General features: G+C 44.8%; 1 protein-coding gene across 1 annotated transcript in view; it reads right to left on the bottom strand.

The window, feature by feature from the left end:
• Nucleotides 1-5,656: 5,656 nt before the first annotated feature.
• The window catches only part of ITGA2B (integrin subunit alpha 2b), a 153,605-nt gene continuing 140,750 nt past the window's right edge, over nucleotides 5,657-18,511 (bottom strand). Inside the window, exons 25-31 of the mRNA XM_069751414.1 lie at nucleotides 17,537-17,642; nucleotides 15,815-15,964; nucleotides 15,399-15,554; nucleotides 8,272-8,385; nucleotides 6,335-6,436; nucleotides 6,029-6,151; nucleotides 5,657-5,917 (exon numbers count right to left, since the gene is read on the bottom strand). Coding sequence (XP_069607515.1) covers nucleotides 5,852-5,917; nucleotides 6,029-6,151; nucleotides 6,335-6,436; nucleotides 8,272-8,385; nucleotides 15,399-15,554; nucleotides 15,815-15,964; nucleotides 17,537-17,642 — 817 coding nt within the window. The 3' untranslated portion in view covers nucleotides 5,657-5,851. The remainder of the gene's footprint in view (nucleotides 5,918-6,028; nucleotides 6,152-6,334; nucleotides 6,437-8,271; nucleotides 8,386-15,398; nucleotides 15,555-15,814; nucleotides 15,965-17,536; nucleotides 17,643-18,511) is intronic.

Genomic DNA, 18,511 nt, shown 5'->3' with positions numbered 1-18,511 from the left:
ATTTCTCATATGGCCAGTCCTTGTCTGCAAAAGATAAGTTTTGCTAGTTTTGTTTGTCCATTTGTGTGGACTCTATTGCTTTGCATTTTGTCTCTTTTGTCCAGCTTGTCACTATGTCGTATTCAGGCTAGCTGGAAGCTCTGGGAAAGCAGATTTGCCCCTCCACACCGTGAGTCGGTGTGGAGTTCATTTTTATAAACTGCGTGGATTTTGTAGTTTTTATTACTGACCGCACAGTATCCTTTGCTCTCTGTCTATCTAGTTTAGTTTTGGCCTCCCTTTGCTGAAATCTAATTTCATTTCTGTGTTCGTCATTTCCCTCTCCTTTCACAGTCAATATTTGTGGGGGGCTGTCTTTCCTTTGGGGGTTTCTCTGAGGCAAGATAGCTTTCTATTTCATTCTTTAGGGGTAGTTATTTCTGAGGCTGTGCCGAGGTGTCTAGGGAGTGTCAGGAACATCCCACGGCTATTTCTAGTTGTGTTGTTAGGATTAGGGACTGCTGTCAGTAGAGATACCACCTTCTCAGAGCTCGTTCCATGTTGCGTTTTAGCCACCAGGTCATTTCAGTGTGGCCTCTTAACCACCAGGTCATAACACCTAACCACACCCCTAATTCCAACACACCCCTAACCCTAATCCCAACCATAACCCTAACCACACCCCCTAACCTTGACACACCCCTAACCCTAATCTCAATCGTAAATGTAATCCAAACCCTAACCCTAGCCCTAACCCTAGCCCCAACCCTAACCCTAGCCCTAACCCTAATGGGAAAATGGAAATAAATACATTTTTTTATTTTTTTTATTTTCCTTAACTAAAGGGGTAATGAAGGGGGGTTTGATTTACTTTTATAGTGGGTTTTTTAGCGGATTTTTATGATTGGCAGCTGTGACACACTAAAAGACGCTTTTTATTGCAAAAAATATTTTTTTGTGTTACCACATTTTGAGACCTATAATTTTTCCATATTTTGGTCCACAGAGTCATGTGAGGTCTTGTTTTTTGCGGAACGAGTTGACGTTTTTATTGGTAATATTTTTGGGCACGTGACATTTTTGATCGCTTTTTATTCCGATTTTTGTGAGGCAGTATGACCAAAAACCAGCTATTCATGAATTTCTTTTGGGGCGGGCATTTATACCATTCCGCGTTTGGTAAAATGGATAAAGCAGTTTTATTCTTCGGATCAGTACGATTACAGTGATACCTCATTTATATTTTTGTTATGTTTTGGCGCTTTCATACGATAAAAACTATTTTATAGAAAAAAAAAATATTTTTGCATCGCTTTATTCTGAGGACTATAAATTTTGTATTTATTTATTTTTCGCTGATGATGCTGTATAGCGGCTTGTTTTTTGCTGGACAAGATGACGTTTTCAGCGGTACCATGGTTATTTATATGTCTTTTTGATCGCGTGCTATTCCACTTTTTGTTAGGCTGTATGATAATAAAGCGTTGTTTTTTGCCTCATTTTTTTTTACGGTGTTCACTGAAGGGGTTAACTAGTGGGACAGTTTTATAGGTCGGGTTCTTATGGACGCAGCGATTCTAAATATGTGTACTTATATTGTTTGTTTTTATTTAGATAAACGAATGTATTTATGGGAAAAATATATATATATTTTTTTCTTTCTTTAGGATTTTTTTTTTTTTACACATCTAAATATTTATTTTTTTTTGCTTTATAACATGGCCCCAGGGAGGGACATCATGTTATAAGGTCAGATCGCTGATCTGACACTTTGCAATGCACTATGTCAGATCAGCGATCTGACGTGCACTGCTCCAGGCTCACCAGCGCCTGCTCTGAGCAGGCGCTTGGTAAGCCACCTCCCTGCAGGACCCGGATGCAGCCCCGCAGCCATTTTTGATCCGGGGCCTGTAGGGAGGAGACGCTCGGTACAAGGTGAGCACATCGCCTTGTACCGAGGGTCTCAAGGAAGCACACAGGGAGCCCTCTCTCTGCGTGATGCTTCCCTATGCCCCCGGAACTCTGCGATCATGTTTGATCGCAGTGTGCCAGGGGTTAATGTGCCGGCTGTGGTCCGTGACTGCTCCTGGCACATAGTGCCGGATGTCAGCTGCGATAGTCAGCTGACACCCGGCCGTGATTGGCCGCGCTCCCCCCAAGAGCGCGGCCGATCACTATGATGTACTATCCTGTCCCTGGGAATTAAGTCCCAGGTCACCTTGACGGGATAGTATGTCATATGGGATTAAGGGGTTAAACGAGGGGTACCAGCAACTTTGACCATGTGCGTACATACACATACAGGCATATACATACAATTCATATAAACATACACAAAGATTAGGGGTTTTAATACCCTACCTTGGCTTGTCTCTAGTCCGGCACATGCTTTATTGAAGCACTTCTGTAGCCGGAAGCAACAGTGCATGGCACGCGGAGTGATGTCACTTTTAGCAGACACGGCTGCGGCCATGTCTGCTAGTTGTGATGCGGCCAGGCGTGCGACCCTAGTTGCTCTCCTGCTCCCTGTCCATTTGCTTGCGCGCATATAAAGGGCCCTCAACCTCTATTTTTTTTCCTTCCTCCCCTCTCCTGCTCTTCTGCAAGGGCCCACCGGGAAATTCCCTAGCACCCCACCAGGCCAGTCCGACTCTGTTTGCGTTGGTCTGGAGCACTGTTGACTCGGCTCGCTGAAGTTGTTCTGAACACAAATGTATATTTCAATGCATGTCTCCAACACAGACTGGTGCATATACATAACATAGGAGACACTGGGACTGGTGTATGTTCATAAGAAAAGATACCCTGGGACTGGTGTATTCATTACATAGGAGACAGTGCAACTGCTGCCTTTAGAAACGGGATGGAAGCGCAGAGCACGTTATCTCCGCGGCCCACAAAGAATGAACAGGCCAGTGTCAAGGCATAACACTGTGTTGCATGTGCTGTTCAAGCACTGTCCCTTCTTCTGGGACCAGAAAAAAAGACCACTCTTGGGTGCAGCAAGCCCCCATGATAAGGGTGGAGGCAGCACAGTTGTGAAATACTGATGAAACAGCCACTCACAGACCTACCATTTATCTCCCGGTGGGGTGCACTTACATAGTGCTGGGCAGCTCGCCTGATCTAATGTTCTAATAGTGTGGGCATCAGTAGTAGGGTGTAAGCCAGATACTGTACAGATATCTATATGACTGGCATATTCTACAAGACTTATCGTTGTACCTGTAATGAGGTGGCGGAGAACCTCTGTGCTCCCTCTCTCCTTTCTGTGTGGCCTCCATGCATTTTATGAAAAGATGTCATGTTTCATGCGTTTACTATGTGCTGTCATATGTCAATATGTTATCCTACTGCGTAGTATACTGCATTATGTTTGTATTTAGGTGTTGTGGGGAGTTCCCCTTTAATTGCTGTTGAACTGTATTGTGTTCCCCTGTACAGTTCGAGGCAAGGACAGGAAAGTTCAATTTGGTGGGCTGGGCTAGCAGCCTCTAGAGAGCAGGAAGCTTCTGCTTCCAGTCAGTAGCCCTGGCACGTTTGCCCTGGGCAGATGTATAGGAGCAACCAGGGCATTGCCAGAGCCCAGACAGCATGGCTGGAGGCAAGATGCCTGTCCCCATTATGGACCCCCGGCTGGGGGAAATCTAAGCTGGAAAAACCCCAGGAGGGGTAGAGATTGCTGCCCAGGACCAGGGGCAGTGAAGCAGACACCGGAACCGTGTGGTGCCCCACCGAAGGGACTTCAAGCGTCCAGATTCCGGCGCATGGACTATCTCCTCTTTCACTCCGAGGTGGGCACAGGACTGTGCAAGTGCTCATGCTGAAGGGACTAGAAGCGTCCAGATTATGGTGCTTGTGAACGGTGACCGCTGCTGTGGCTGATGCTGAGACGGCAGTGACTAAAAGTAGGGAAAGAGCAGGAAGTCTCTATTGTATTTTCTCCAATCACCTCTTTCTACCTTGTTTATCCTACGAAAATAAAAGTTATCCCTGTTGGATTACTCCTGTGACCCTGGATTGTGATTGCTTGGACTGCAGTGACTGAGACAAAAGAGGCAACTCATGAGGGGAGCAGTGTCCGTCCTGTCTATTTCATATACAAGGTCCTGGGGTGTATACTGACTATGGCTTAGTTGACTAGGCTGGGAATATCGCCCTGGGCCACCTTGTTACATATCTATCATACTAGTAACAATTCATAACAACCCAGCCATGAATGGTATCTATGTTTCATCAGTATTTTGCACACTTGCCGTCTCCACCTTTATCATGGGGGTCTGCTGCATCCTGCAGAAAAACAGGATTGTGACCTGGTGTTAGTAAACACACCTGCCTTTTTTATCTATTTTTTTATTTTATTTTTTTTTAAAACAAAAAAAGTTTTTCCTGGTATCATTTTAGTATGTACAGTATATACAGTAACTTTTTATTCAATTTTTGGGTTGGGACGGCAATTTTAGCATTTTTTATTTGTTTATTGATTCCACTATTACAAGTTAAATAATGTGATATTATAAAAGTTCAGACTTTTGCAGATGTGGCGATACCCTCCTTTGTATGGCTACTTGAATACCATGGTCATTGCAGTTACAGGCAGATGTCAACTGTATAATGGAGCCGGACCCAGAGAATTTCAGAAGGCATTTTAGGGAGTTAAGACACAAGAAGTAGGTGAGTATGAGTGTGAATGTCAGATACAGCCACGAGACTAAAGGTACCTTCACACTGAGCGACTTTAGAATGATAACGATAGCGATCCGTGACGTTGCAGCGTCCTGGATAGAGATATCGTTGTGTTTGACACGCAGCAGCGATCAGGATCCTGCTGTGAGATCGCTGGTCGGAGCTAGAAGGCCAGAACTTTATTTTGTCGCTGGATCACCCGCTGAATCGGCGTGTGTGATGACGATTCAGCGATGTCTTCACTGGTAACCACTTAGCCGCGCTTAGTAACCCGATATTTACCCTGGTTACCTAAAAAAAAAAAACACTACATACTTACATTCCAATGTCTGTCGCGTCCCTCGCAGTCAGCTTCCCGCACTGACTGTGAGCGCCGGCCGTAAAGCACAGCGGTGATGTCACCGCTGTGCTCTGCTTTACGGCCGGCCCTCACAGTCAGTGCGGGAAGCTGACTGCGAGGGACGCGACAGACATTGGAATGTAAGTACGGTATGTAGTGTTTTTTTTTTTTTTTTAGGTAACCAGGGTAAATATCGAGTTACTAAGCGCGGCCCTGCGCTTAGTAACCCGATGTTTACCCTGGTTACCTGGGGACCTCGGCATCGTTGGTCGCTGGAGAGCTGTCTGTGTGACAGCTCTCCAGCGACCACACAGGGACGCTGCAGTGATCGGCATCGTTGTCTATATCGCTGCAGCGTCGCTTAATGTGACGGTACCTTAAGGTAGGTTATGGCAGAGGTAACTGATATGTACATAGATAACAATTGCCTATGTCACTCTCTGTCTCTAATGTGGCTCACAGTCTACATTTCCTTCACTAAAAACACACCAGGGCTAGTTTATCTAGAAGTATGTATTTGACATGTTGGAGAAAAGTCACACATACACAGGCAAAGCATGGCGAAGTAGTCCCCTAGCCAGAACTGGACCCAAGACCATAGTGCTACAAGCCAGGACATTAAAAGCATCAAGAATTGGACCAACAAGTGTGTACTACCACAGAAACAAGGGCTTTTTGTTTAATTGGCAAAACATTAAAAATAATAAACTGCATCACTGTCCACCATGAATGTAAAAAAGGTGTTCAACAGGCATTTTATGGGTTCTTAAAAGTTTTAGGCTGTGGGCATGTACAAAAGGTTCGTCAAGCTGTGAAGACATTTCACTGGAAGAGAGAGGTCATCCATTACTGCCCGCCAGTTAAGCTGTCCTCATCATCAGTCGGTGGTCGGTTCCTTCTAAAGAATCCGCACTACAAAAATCACAAGACGTAGATTAAATTTAAGAGGGAGAGAAAATAAACCCAAATGGATGTTATGGAAACCAAGCTCAGCCAGTAATAGTGAGCATTTGCCCCACTCACCTTCCACATGACAAATATAAACAGCATCAGGATTAGCAGCCCCCCAAGGGCTCCAAGGATTATCCACCATAAGGGGATTTCCTTCTGCCCATCAGGGGTTACCCAATGGACCACCAGGTCAGCCTGCGAGCAGAAACATACAATGGCATCATATATTATATATTTAGGACTACATAACCACCCAACTAGTAAAATCAGTGCCAGACATAAAAAACAATCTGTCATTTAGATCTGTCAAACTGGCCCAGTATAGCTGAGTATGTAAGGTCCCAAAGCTTTATACAAACTGAAGGTCAGAAAACCTACAGAGGTCTGGTTGGTGATCAGGGCTTTAGGCTGGATCCTGTAAGGGACGCCTGTCACCTCGAAGTAGCCATTGGAACGCAAGGTAAATTGCTGCTGTGGTCTCTGTACAATGGGAAAAGAGAACATAACATTTCAGACTGGATATAATACCTAGAGGCCAAGAGTATTTTACATAGCACCAGGTGCTCGATGCCATCTGATGGACACCGGGCATAAGCAAACATTTAAAAAACACACTCCCATAAAAAAATGTATCCACTTAATATATTGCAGTCATCATATTACAGTAGCATGTATACTTACAATCGTTTTGCCCCTCTACCTAGTAAATTCTTCTGTTTTCCATTAGGTCTATGACATCACGAGATTAAAAAACTGACTAACTGAATCCTTCTAAGCGCTATGTAGAAACAGGAGGTCAATTTTCCCTGTATGAGTCATGAGTTACTGCAAAGTCGCTGGCAGGAGAGAGAAGGGAGCAGCTAGGTTAGGAGTTGAAGAGGGGAATGATAAATGCAGGGACAAGAAACTTCCTGTTTCTACATGGTGCAGAAAAAGGAGAAGAATTAGCTGGGCAGAAAAGCAAAATGAGCAATTGGAAGTACACGGTGCTATATAATATCATGACTGCATTATATTAAGAGGATAAAAACTTTAATGGGAGAAGTGCTTCTTTAAGTGATTGTTAATGTATAGGGTTGAGCGAAACGGGTCGGCCAGATTCAGAAGTCGTCGACTTTTGGCAAAGTCGGGTTTCATGAAACCCGACCCCTGTGTGGGGTCGGCCATGAGGTCGGCGATCTTCTGATCTGGAATCAGAATTCCGATACCGAGTTCCGATATGTTTAAGATATCGGTATCGGTATCGGAATTCATATTTAAGTGTAAAATAAAGAATAAAAATGAAAAAATATTGATATACTCACCCTCGGACGCGCCCTGGTTCTCACCGGCAGCCTTCCTTCCTAAGAATGAACGCCTGAAGGGCCTTGATCTAAGGTCCTTCAGGCGCTAATTCTTAGGAAGGAAGCGTCCGAGGGCGCGTCCGAGGGTGAGTATATTCCTAATAGGTATATACTCACCCTCAGACGCGCCCTGGTTCTAACCCGCAGCCTTCCTTCCTAAGAATCAGCGCCTGAAGGACCTTAGATGACGTCGCGGCTTGTGATTGGTCACGTGACGCCCATGTGACCGCTCACGCGACCAATCACAAGCCGCGACGTCATCGAAGGTCCTTCAGGCGCTCATTCTTAGGAAGGAAGGTTGCCGGTGAGAACCAGGGCGCGTCCGAGGGTAAGTATAGCAATATTTTTTATTTTGATTCTTTATTTTACACTTAAATATGGATCCCAGGGCCTGAAGGAGAGTTTCCTCTCCTTCAGACCCTGGGAACCATTAGAAACCCAATGCACTGCATTGGGTTTCGTGTTTCGGCCGACCCCGACTTTTCTATAGGATCGGCCGATTTCACTCGACCCGACTTTTGAAAAAGTCGGGTTTCGTGAAACCCGACCCAATCCTATAAAAAGAAAAGTCGCTCAACCCTACTAATGTAATGTATTTTAGCTATGTGATAAAGGTTTATAAAAGACAAGTTAGACATAAACTTTTTTCTTGCAAACTATTTAGCGTGGTGCAATGCTCCTGTACCAGGATTGTCCATTGGGAGTGGAAAATGTCTTGCATGGCTCCAATTGTTATTAATTAAACCCATGAGGACCCTTTATATATGATCAGCAAGAAAGCCAAATAGGTTAAATTTTTCTATGGGCTTGTTCAGATGAGCATATAAATGGTCAATTGTGCACCACACCCAACATACTGACCCATTATAGCCAGTGTGCCAGTGCATTTTCCACACAGACCAGAACAGTGAATGCAAAGTAAAGGCAACTCCAGCACCAGTTTTCGATGCAGACATCTAAATTCGGGCTTACCTTGAGGAAGCTTGAGACCCACAGAATAGAATCAAGTTTTAGCGTTGCTCTCTGCCCTCTTTCCATATCATGAATGACACATTTTATCTCCCAGCAAGATGAATTAATACAATTCTGAAGCACAAAAAAGGTAAAACTCCACAAATTGTCAAAATAAATGTCTTAAAGAAGTTTCAGCAAATAAAGTTTACTCTACATATAGTCATGCAGTTTTCTTTCTGTACAAATTGCTCATGGTTTTACAGATCTATACTTGCTGTCCTCCATTAAATATTTTCAGGGGATGAATGTTATTCCTAGTCCAGTGATGGACACACAGGAACTCAGTCTATTAGAAGACATAGTTCTCTCTATACTGTAACGAGGACAGGACAGATGTCCAACCACTGCACGACTACTTGAATGACAGTAACCAGAGACCCAGAAAACGGACTGGAATTGATACATTGGAGACTTTAACAACTCACTATACAAACAATAACTTTATTTGCTAAAACCCTTTAACATTTTATATTTACCTATCTGACACGAGCCATTTCCTACAGAGACAGCAGATGCTCAGTGACATCCATTAACCCCTTCATGACCCAGCCTATTTTGACCTTAAAGACCTTGCCGTTTTTTGCAATTCTGACCAGTGTCCCTTTATGAGGTAATAACTCAGGAACGCTTCAACGGATCCTAGCAGTTCTGAGATTCTTTTTTCGTGACATATTGGGCTTCATGTTAGTGGTAAATTTAGGTCAATAAATTCTGCGTTTATTTGTGATAAAAACGGAAATTTGGCGAAAATTTTGAAAATTTTGCAATTTTCACATTTTGAATTTTTATTCTGTTAAACCAGAGAGATATGTGACACAAAATAGTTAATAAATAGCATTTCCCACATGTTTACTTTACATCAGCACAATTTTGGAAACAAAATTTTTTTTTGTTAGGAAGTTATAAGGGTTAAAATTTGACCAGCGATTTGTCATTTTTACAACGAAATTTACAAAACCATTTTTTTAGGGACCACCTCACATTTGAAGTCAGTTTGAGGGGTCTATATGGCTGAAAATACCCAAAAGTGACACCATTCTAAAAACTGCACCCCTCAAGGTACTCAAAACCACATTCAAGAAGTTTATTAACCCTTCAGGTGCTTCACAGCAGCAGAAGCAACATGGAAGGAAAAAATGAACATTTAACTTTTTAGTCACAAAAATTATCTTTTAGCAACAATTTTTTTATTTTCCCAATGGTAAAAGGAGAAACTGAACCACGAAAGTTGTTGTCCAATTTGTCCTGAGTACGCTGATACTTCATATGTGGGGGTAAACCACTGTTTGGGCGCACGGCAGGGCTTGGAAGGGAAGGAGCGCCATTTGACTTTTTGAATCAAAAATTGGCTCCACTCTTTAGCGGACACCATGTCACGTTTGGAGAGCACCCGTGTGCCTAAAAATTGGAGCTCCCCCACAAGTGACCCCATTTTGGAAACTAGACGCCCCAAGGAACTTATCTAGATGCATAGTGAGCACTTTGAACCCCCAGGTGCTTCACAAATTGATCCGTAAAAATGAAAAAGTACTTTTTTTTCACAAAAAAATTCTTTTAGCCTCAATTTTTTCATTTTCACATGGGCAACAGGATAAAATGGATCCTAAAATGTGTTGGGCAATTTCTCCTGAGTACACCAATACCTCACATGTGGGGGTAAACCACTGTTTGGGCACATGGTAAGGCTCGGAAGGGAAAGAGCGCCATTTGACTTTTTGAATGAAAAATTATTTCCATCGTTAGCGGACACCATGTCGCGTTTGGATAGCTCCTGTGTGCCTAAACATTGGCGCTCCCCCACAAGTGACCCCATTTTGGAAACTAGAACCCCCAAGGAACTTATTTAGATGCCTAGTGAGCACTTTAAACCCTCAGGTGCTTCACAAATTGATCTGTAAAAATGAAAAAGTACTTTTTTTTCACAAAAAAATTCTTTTCGCCTCAATTTTTTCATTTTCACATGGGCAGTAGGATAAAATGGATCATAAACTTTGTTGGGCAATTTCTCCCGAGTACGCCGATACCTCATATGTGGGGGTAAACCACTGTTTGGGCACTCGGCAGGGCTCGGAAGGGAAGGCGCGCCATTTGACTTTTTGAATGGAAAATTAGCTCCAATTGTTAGCGGACACCATGTCGCGTTTGGAGAGCCCCTGTGTGCCTAAACATTGGCGCTCCCCCACAAGTGACCCCATTTTGGAAACTAGACCCCCCAAGGAACTTATCTAGATGCATATTGAGCACTTTAAACCCCCAGGTGCTTCACAGAAGTTTATAACGCAGAGCCATGAAAATAAAAAATAATTTTTCTTTCCTCAAAAATGATTTTTTAGCCTGGAATTTCCTATTTTGCCAAGGATAATAGGAGAAATTGGACCCCAAATATTGTTGTCCAGTTTGTCCTGAGTACGCTGATACCCCATATGTGGGCGTAAACCACTGTTTGGGCGCACGGCAGGGCTCGGAAGGGATGGCACGCCATTTGGCTTTTTAAATGGAAAATTAGCTCCAATCATTAGCGGACACCATGTCACGTTTGGAGAGCCCCTGTGTGCCTAAACATTGGAGATCCCCCACAAATGACCCCATTTTGGAAACTAGACCCCCAAAGGAACTAATCTAGATGTGTGGTGAGGACTTTGAACCCCCAAGTGCTTCACAGAAGTTTATAACGCAGAGCCATGAAAATAAAAAAAAAAAAATTATTTTCTCAAAAATGATCTTTTAGCCTGCAATTTTTTATTTTCCCAAGGGTAACAGGAGAAATTTGACCCCAAAAGTTGTTGTCCAGTTTCTCCTGAGTACGCTGATACCCCATATGTGGGGGTAAATCACTGTTTGGGCACATGCCGGGGCTCGGAAGTGAAGTAGTGACGTTTTGAAATGCAGACTTTGATGGAATGCTCTGTGGGCGTCACGTTGCGTTTGCAGAGCCCCTGATGTGGCTTAACAGTAGAAACCCCCCACAAGTGACCCCATTTTGGAAACTAGACCCCGAAAGGAACTTATCTAGATGTGTGGTGAGCACTTTGAACCCCCAAGTGCTTCATAGAAGTTTATAATGCAGAGCCGTGAAAATAATAAATACGTTTTCTTTCCTCAAAAATAATTATTTAGCCCAGAATTTTTTATTTTCCCAAGGGTAACAGGAGAAATTGGACCCCAATAGTTGTTGTCCAGTTTCTCCTGAGTACGCTGATACCCCATGTGTGGGGGTAAACCACTGTTTGGGCACACGTCGGGGCTCAGAAGGGAAGTAGTGACTTTTGAAATGCAGACTTTGATGGAATGGTCTGCGGGCGTCACATTGCGTTTGCAGAGCCCCTGGTGTGCCTAAACAGTAGAAACCCCCCACAAGTGACCACATTTTAGAAACTAGACCCCCCAAGGAACTTATCTAGATATGTGGTGAGCACTTTGAACCCCCAAGTGCTTCACAGACGTTTACAACGCAGAGCCGTGAAAATAAAAAATCATTTTTCTTTCCTCAAAAATGATGTTTTAGCAAGCATTTTTTAGATTCACAAGGGTAACAGGAGAAATTGGACCCCAGTAATTGTTGCGCAGTTTATCCTGAGTACACTGATACCCCATATGTGGGGGTAAACCACTGTTTGGGCACACGTCAGGGCTCGGAAGTGAGGGAGCACCATTTGACTTTTTGAATACGAGATTGGCTGGAATCAATGGTGGCGCCATGTTGCGTTTGGAGACCCCTGATGTGCCTAAACAGTGGTAACCCCTCAATTCTACCTCCAACACTAACCCCAACACACCCCTAACCCTAATCCCAACTGTAGCCATAACCCTAATCACAACCCTAACCACAACCCTAATTCCAACCCTAACCCTAAGGCTATGTGCCCACGTTGCGGATTCGTGTGAGATATTTCCGCACCATTTTTGAAAAATCCGCGGGTAAAAGGCACTGCGTTTTACCTGCGGATTTTCCGCGGATTTCCAGTGTTTTTTGTGCGGATTTCACCTGCGGATTCCTATTGAGGAACAGGTGTAAATCGCCGCGGAATCCGCACAAAGAATTGACATGCTGCGGAAAATACAACGCAGCGTTTCCGCGCGGTATTTTCTGCACCATGGGCACAGCGGATTTGGTTTTTCATATGTTTACATGGTACTGTAAACCTGATGGAATACTGCTGCGAATCCGCAGCGGCCAATCCGCAGTGTGGGCACATGGCCTAATTCTAAAGGTATGTGCACACGCTGCGGAAAACACTGCGGACCCGCAGCAGTTTCCCATGAGTTTACAGTTCAATGTAGACCTATGGGAAACAAAAATCGCTGTACACATGCTGCAGAAAAACTGCACGGAAACGCAGCGGTTTACATTCCGCAGCATGTCACTTCTTTGTGCAGATTCCGCAGCGGTTTTACAACTGCTCAAATAGAAAATCGCAATTGTAAAACCGCAGTGAAATGCGCAGAAAAAAAACGCGTTAAATCCGCCATAAATCCGGAGCGGTTTAGCACTGCGGATTTATCAAATCCGCAGCGGAAAAATCCGCAGAGGACCAGAATACGTGTGCACATACCGAAACCCTAACCCTAGCCCTAACCCTAGCCCTAACCCTAACCCTACCCCTAGCCCTACCCCTAACCCTACCCCTAACCCTAACCCTACCCCTAGCCCTAACCCTACCCCTAACCCTAACCCTAACCATACCCCTAACCCTACCCCTAACCCTAACCCTAACCCTATTCTAACATTAGTGGAAAAAAAAAATTTCTTTATTTTTTTATTGTCCCTACCTATGGGGGTGACAAAGGGGGGGGGGTCATTTATTATTTTTTTTATTTTGATCACTGAGATATAATCTACTTCAGTGATCAAAATGCACTTTGGAACGAATCTGCCGGCCGGCAGATTCGGCGGGCGCACTGCGCATGCGCCCGCCATTTTGGAAGATGGCGGCGCCCAGGGAGAAGATGGACGGGACCCCGGCAGGATCGGTAAGTATGATGGGGTGGGGGGGACCACGGGGGGGGGGATCGGAGCACGGGGGGGGGAATCGGAGCGCGGCAGGCGCGGAACGGAGCACGGGGGCGTGGAACGGAGCATGGGGGGGTGGAACGGAGCACGGGGGGTGGATCGGAATGCAGGGGGGGTGATTGGAGCACGGGGGGGTGATTGGAGCACGGGGGGAGCAGACAAGAGCACGGGGGGGAGCGGAGCACTGGATGGAGGGGAGCCAGAGCAGTGTACCGGCCAGATCGGGGGGCTGGGGGGGCGATCGGTGGGGTGGGGTGGGGGCACATTAGTATTTCCAGCCATGGCCGATGATATTGCAGCATCGGCCATGGCTGGATTGTAATATTTCACCCGTTATAATAGGTGAAATATTACAAATCGCTCTGATTGGCAGTTTCACTTTCAACAGCCAATCAGAGCAATCGTAGCCACGAGGGGGTGAAGCCACCCCCCCTGGGCTAAACTACCACTCCCCCTGTCGCTGCAGATCGGGTGAAATGGGAGTTAACCCCTTCACCGGATCTGCAGGGACGCGATCTTTCCATGACGCCACATAGGCGTCATGGGTCGGATTGGCACCGACTTTCATGACGCCTACGTGGCGTCATGGGTCGGGAAGGGGTTAATGGCAGCCCTTACCATAATGGGTTGCCAGTAGAGATCAGTTAATTAATTTCATGAAAATGTAATTTGCTTTAAAGGGAAGGTGCCACCAGTTTTCTTGTATTTTGTTTTTTTTTTGTGAAATTAAGCTTAAAATAGTAATTAAAATGTATTAATGCAATGTTTGCACTGTTTGCAAACATTTCTATATGAAAAATATTATATATTTTTCTACAAATATACATATTTACCACTAGTGGGGGCAGTTTCCGTTTTAGACCTCAAGCAGCTATAGTAAGATTTAGCAGCTTTACTCTTTGCTGGAAAATTGGGGCAGTAACTGCTGACATCACCATTTCCCTCCCCTTTTGGTTGGTCTAATATCCCTGGGGCAGAATGAAGAGCAGCATCACAGGGCAGCACCATTTTGTGTGTGACCTGTGACCTGCTATCACCAGCAGTTACTGCATCAGAGGCACAGCTTGTTTACAGAGGAGCAGAACACAGTGGGCTCAGCAGTATTTTTTGTGAATAACATTCTTGCCATCCCCCTTCCCCCACCTTAATCCCTGCCCTGTCAGCTGCCCTGCTCTCTATCTCCAGGTGTCACCTCCCTCTCTGCAGGCTGTGAGTGCAGCTTACTGGAGATCACAGGGACTGTGTGTGAGGGGGGACACAGCAGGAGAAGCACACAGGGCAGCATGTGAGGAGCAGAGGATGTGCCTGCCTGGAGTACAGAGGAGCAGTGAGGGCTTCTTCTGTCCTGCGATAGAGAGTAAGTGGAGCTCGGCAGATAGCACAGGGCTATAATAAAATGGCAGCTAGTCACACCTACAGCAGTGAGTTGTGCAGCCCACAGAGGCGTGCCCAGCTCACTGCTAATGCTGCTGCAATGTTACAGATAGGGTCAGCGCCGGTCTATTATCTCCTATGTCCATGGGGTGCCGTAATCTGACACTGATAGTGTCCTGCTACTGCTGCAAAACCAAGATGTCAGCCCCCAGTGCCTTCTTTAAACTCATATAACACATGAAATCTGTTTCACATGCATTTCAAACTTGCTTATAGCAGCATAGTAACATAGTAACATAGTTAGTAAGGCCGAAAAAAGACATTTGTCCATCCAGTTCAGCCTATATTCCATCATAAACATAAAATGTTATGCTACATTACAGTGATTTATTAATGACCTACTACAAACGCGGTACCTTCCCTTTAAATTAAATTTTTTCACAAAAAACTTCAGATTCACCATATTTAGACTTGGTGACCCAAAATGGTGACCCACATCATAGACGCCAATGTCATTCCTGTACACTATGCAGCGTGGGATGTGCTAGAGGCCTAAAAGTCATCACCGGAAAACCAGAGGGAGTGAACACAGAATCGTGTGAAGGGTGAACATGAGCAATGGGGTAGGTGAGGGATGACCCTGTAAGGTAAACTGCACTGTACCTGGTGCTATACTAGAATGATCATCCTTGGTACATACCAGCAGAATGGGTAGTTTAGGGTAGAGAACATCTTCTGCGGTGGTTTTGTTTCCATTTTCTGTCATTACAACATCCTGTTCACCTCTTGGCAATTCTCTCCTATTCACTCTATGACTGTCTGCCTTGCTGACAGGGGCCACAGTTGGCTGCATAAGCTAAATATAAAAACAAATCATATAACAAAGATTATAATCACAGATTTATCTGCAAAATATTTGGCTACAGAACAAGTTAGCAAATCCACTGGAGCAACAGTGAACTTGAAAGATAATCTGCAGTTAGAGACACAGATTTTCATTAATGTCTACTGTAAAAAAAATCAGAAACCCAGCTAGAAATACGGCATATCTTTTGGGAAAGGAATTTGGATCAGAAACAAGTGTTGGCATGTGATAAGATGGCGGGATCCACTGACCTGTAGAGCATTTACAGGTGGCATGGGAGAACATTTCATGTTGTCGTCTATCATCAGACTGAATGGGTACAGAAACAACTCCCCTTCATAGTCCTCGGGGCTTTGAATGACTAGTTGAACGTGAACAGTGCCCGGCCCACCATTGTGCAGCTACGGAAGAACATAAAATAGATAATAGTGTAACAGACAGCATACAATGATACATAATATTCTAAAAGGGGATTCTTTTTATTAAGTCTACCCCCCTCGTGATTCGGAATCCAAACTATGAGCCAGAACAAGAGACTCAGAAACGCTGTGGTGTGCCGAGCCTATCCAACCATTACGTGGTCAACCAATTACTATTGTAAGATATCGCTTACTGTATGTGATGGGGGACACTCCCTTGCCAACGGGATTCAGTCACACAGGCACAATTTTCTCCATTAAGCAGTCCATGCAGTTTATTTAGGCATCATAAACCACCATGTTATACACCACACACATATAGTTCATAGTACACGGCTTTAACCACTTTTCAGACACTACACCCGCCAGTTATCGTCTGACTAGTTCCCGGGGGTGTCCATGCGCTGTATCAATATCTCTACTCACATAGCACGACATTAAGTTGCAGTCTCTAAACACGCTGAACCTCCCTTCCTCCAGTTACCGTAGGAGACCACACAGTTCATTAACTTCCATGGAACATCATAGGCACTAACAGTCTGTTTCACTGGCAGATACTTGTCTGCCCATAACCCCCTTTATCTGGAGTTACCTTACAGGAGCTCCTGCTCCACACGCTGAGTCCTCGTCAGTCTTCTCTCCCAGGGAAGCTGCCTAACTGGGATCACCGTCCTGGACAATGCCTTGCTCACCAGGCCACCTGACACTTCCAGACCCACAGAAGGATGGTAGCTTCCCCACAGTAGCCGTCACAGGCTCTGCAGGACATGACCTCACCCCATGCTCTTCAGGAATCCAATCCTACTCCCAGGACTTTCCAACACAGAGGACATCCAGGTCCACCGCCTCTCCGTGTGCTATTCAGGACGTCCGTCCTACTCCCAGGACCGCCTAACACACAGGTCTTCAGGTATGTGGCCTCTCCGTGTGCTTTTCAGGGATCCAGTCAACACAGGACCTCCCAACACACAGGCCTTCAGGTTCATACACTCATACACTCTGACCATGTGACTATACCTCAGTCACATTATATCACTGTAGTCACTCCCATAGGTGGGAGGTGTGTATGGTTAGTCAGACCTGCCCAGCTCTCCGACTAACCCTGTAAGCCTCCCTTTACAACTACACAAACACAGGTCCCAGAACAACAGCATTACTGGCTTACAGCGCAGAGGATCTCCTCTGCGACAGATACCAACCATTTACAATAATGCCGGTCACTGTCTCACCATCACAGTTACGCTTGCGACTGCCATGCACTTCCATGGCTTCAATACGCCCCAGTGTGTATTCTGAGGAGGACATACAGCACCCCCTAGCTGCAACAGGGGTCACTGCCTCACACTATGTAATTCTACAGATGCGGCCTTTCCCGAGGAGGTTGATTGTGTTATGATACAGCATTGTCATAAGTAGAAATAATCTATAGAAGTTTCTGTGGCCTCAAAGCAGCACCACAAATTTTCCATTGATTTGTTAGAAAATAAGCCACATTTCTGCTTATGTATCTGTTCACACATGTGAAGTCAAGTCCAAATACAGGAAAATGTTTACCTCATAGATCTGTGTCACCATTTCTCCTCTATCACTGGGGTTTGTCGAATCCTCTTTTAGCTCCCAGTTGGGTAATGGGAGAATGACTTCTGCAGGGTGAATGCTCCTATTTCACAGAGAATTGGAAATAAAACATTTTGCAATTGTCACACTGACCACCAGGCCTAGTATTAAACTCCTACTTTCTGTTTTATACATGGATATTGTCAGCAAGGAATTTAAAAAAAAATCTGTTTGGATAGAATTATATAACCTACAGAATTGGCAGCAAACCAGTGGGCCAGTGAAGTGAGAGATGTAAAGAAATGGTGGTCATTATCAGCACATGACACAAAACCTACAAGTGTGACCACACATGTATAGCAGTAACAATTTTATTGGTTAAAAATATAAATACAAGAGAAAAAGTTGGTGGTAACAATACAGATTAAAAAGAAGTTTATCGAAGCATCTTACATCCAAAAACATTGAGAAAGTGGTACGTTCATTATTTTGTAATATGGATCAGTATTGGAAAACTTGTAAGACAGGGGTCCACAACTCCAATCCTCAAGGGCCACCAACAGTGCATGTTTTCAGGATTTCCTTAGGGTACCGTCACACTATACGATTTACCTACGATCACGACCAGCGATATGACCTGGCCGTGATCGTAGGTAAATCGTAGTGTGGTCGCTGGGGAGCTGTCACACAGACAGCTCTCCAGCTACCAAGATGCCGAGGTCCCTGGGTAACCAGGGTAAACATCGGGTAACTAAGCGCAGGACCGCGCTTAGTTACCCGATGTTTACCCTGGTTACAAGCGTTAAACTAAAAAAAAAAAAAACAGCACATACTTACATTCTGGTGTCCGTCAGGTCCCTTGCAGTCTGCTTCCCGCACTCAGTGACTGCCGGCCGTAAAGTGAAAGTGAAAGCACAGCCGCTGTGCTCTGCAGCAGACGGCAAGGGACCTGACGGACACCAGAATGTAAGT

This window comes from Ranitomeya imitator, chromosome 2 (assembly GCF_032444005.1).
Source record: "Ranitomeya imitator isolate aRanImi1 chromosome 2, aRanImi1.pri, whole genome shotgun sequence".
Classification (NCBI taxonomy): Eukaryota; Metazoa; Chordata; class Amphibia; order Anura; family Dendrobatidae; genus Ranitomeya; species Ranitomeya imitator.
Note: the sequence above shows the minus strand (reverse complement) of the source record. Positions and strands in the feature narration are given on the sequence as shown.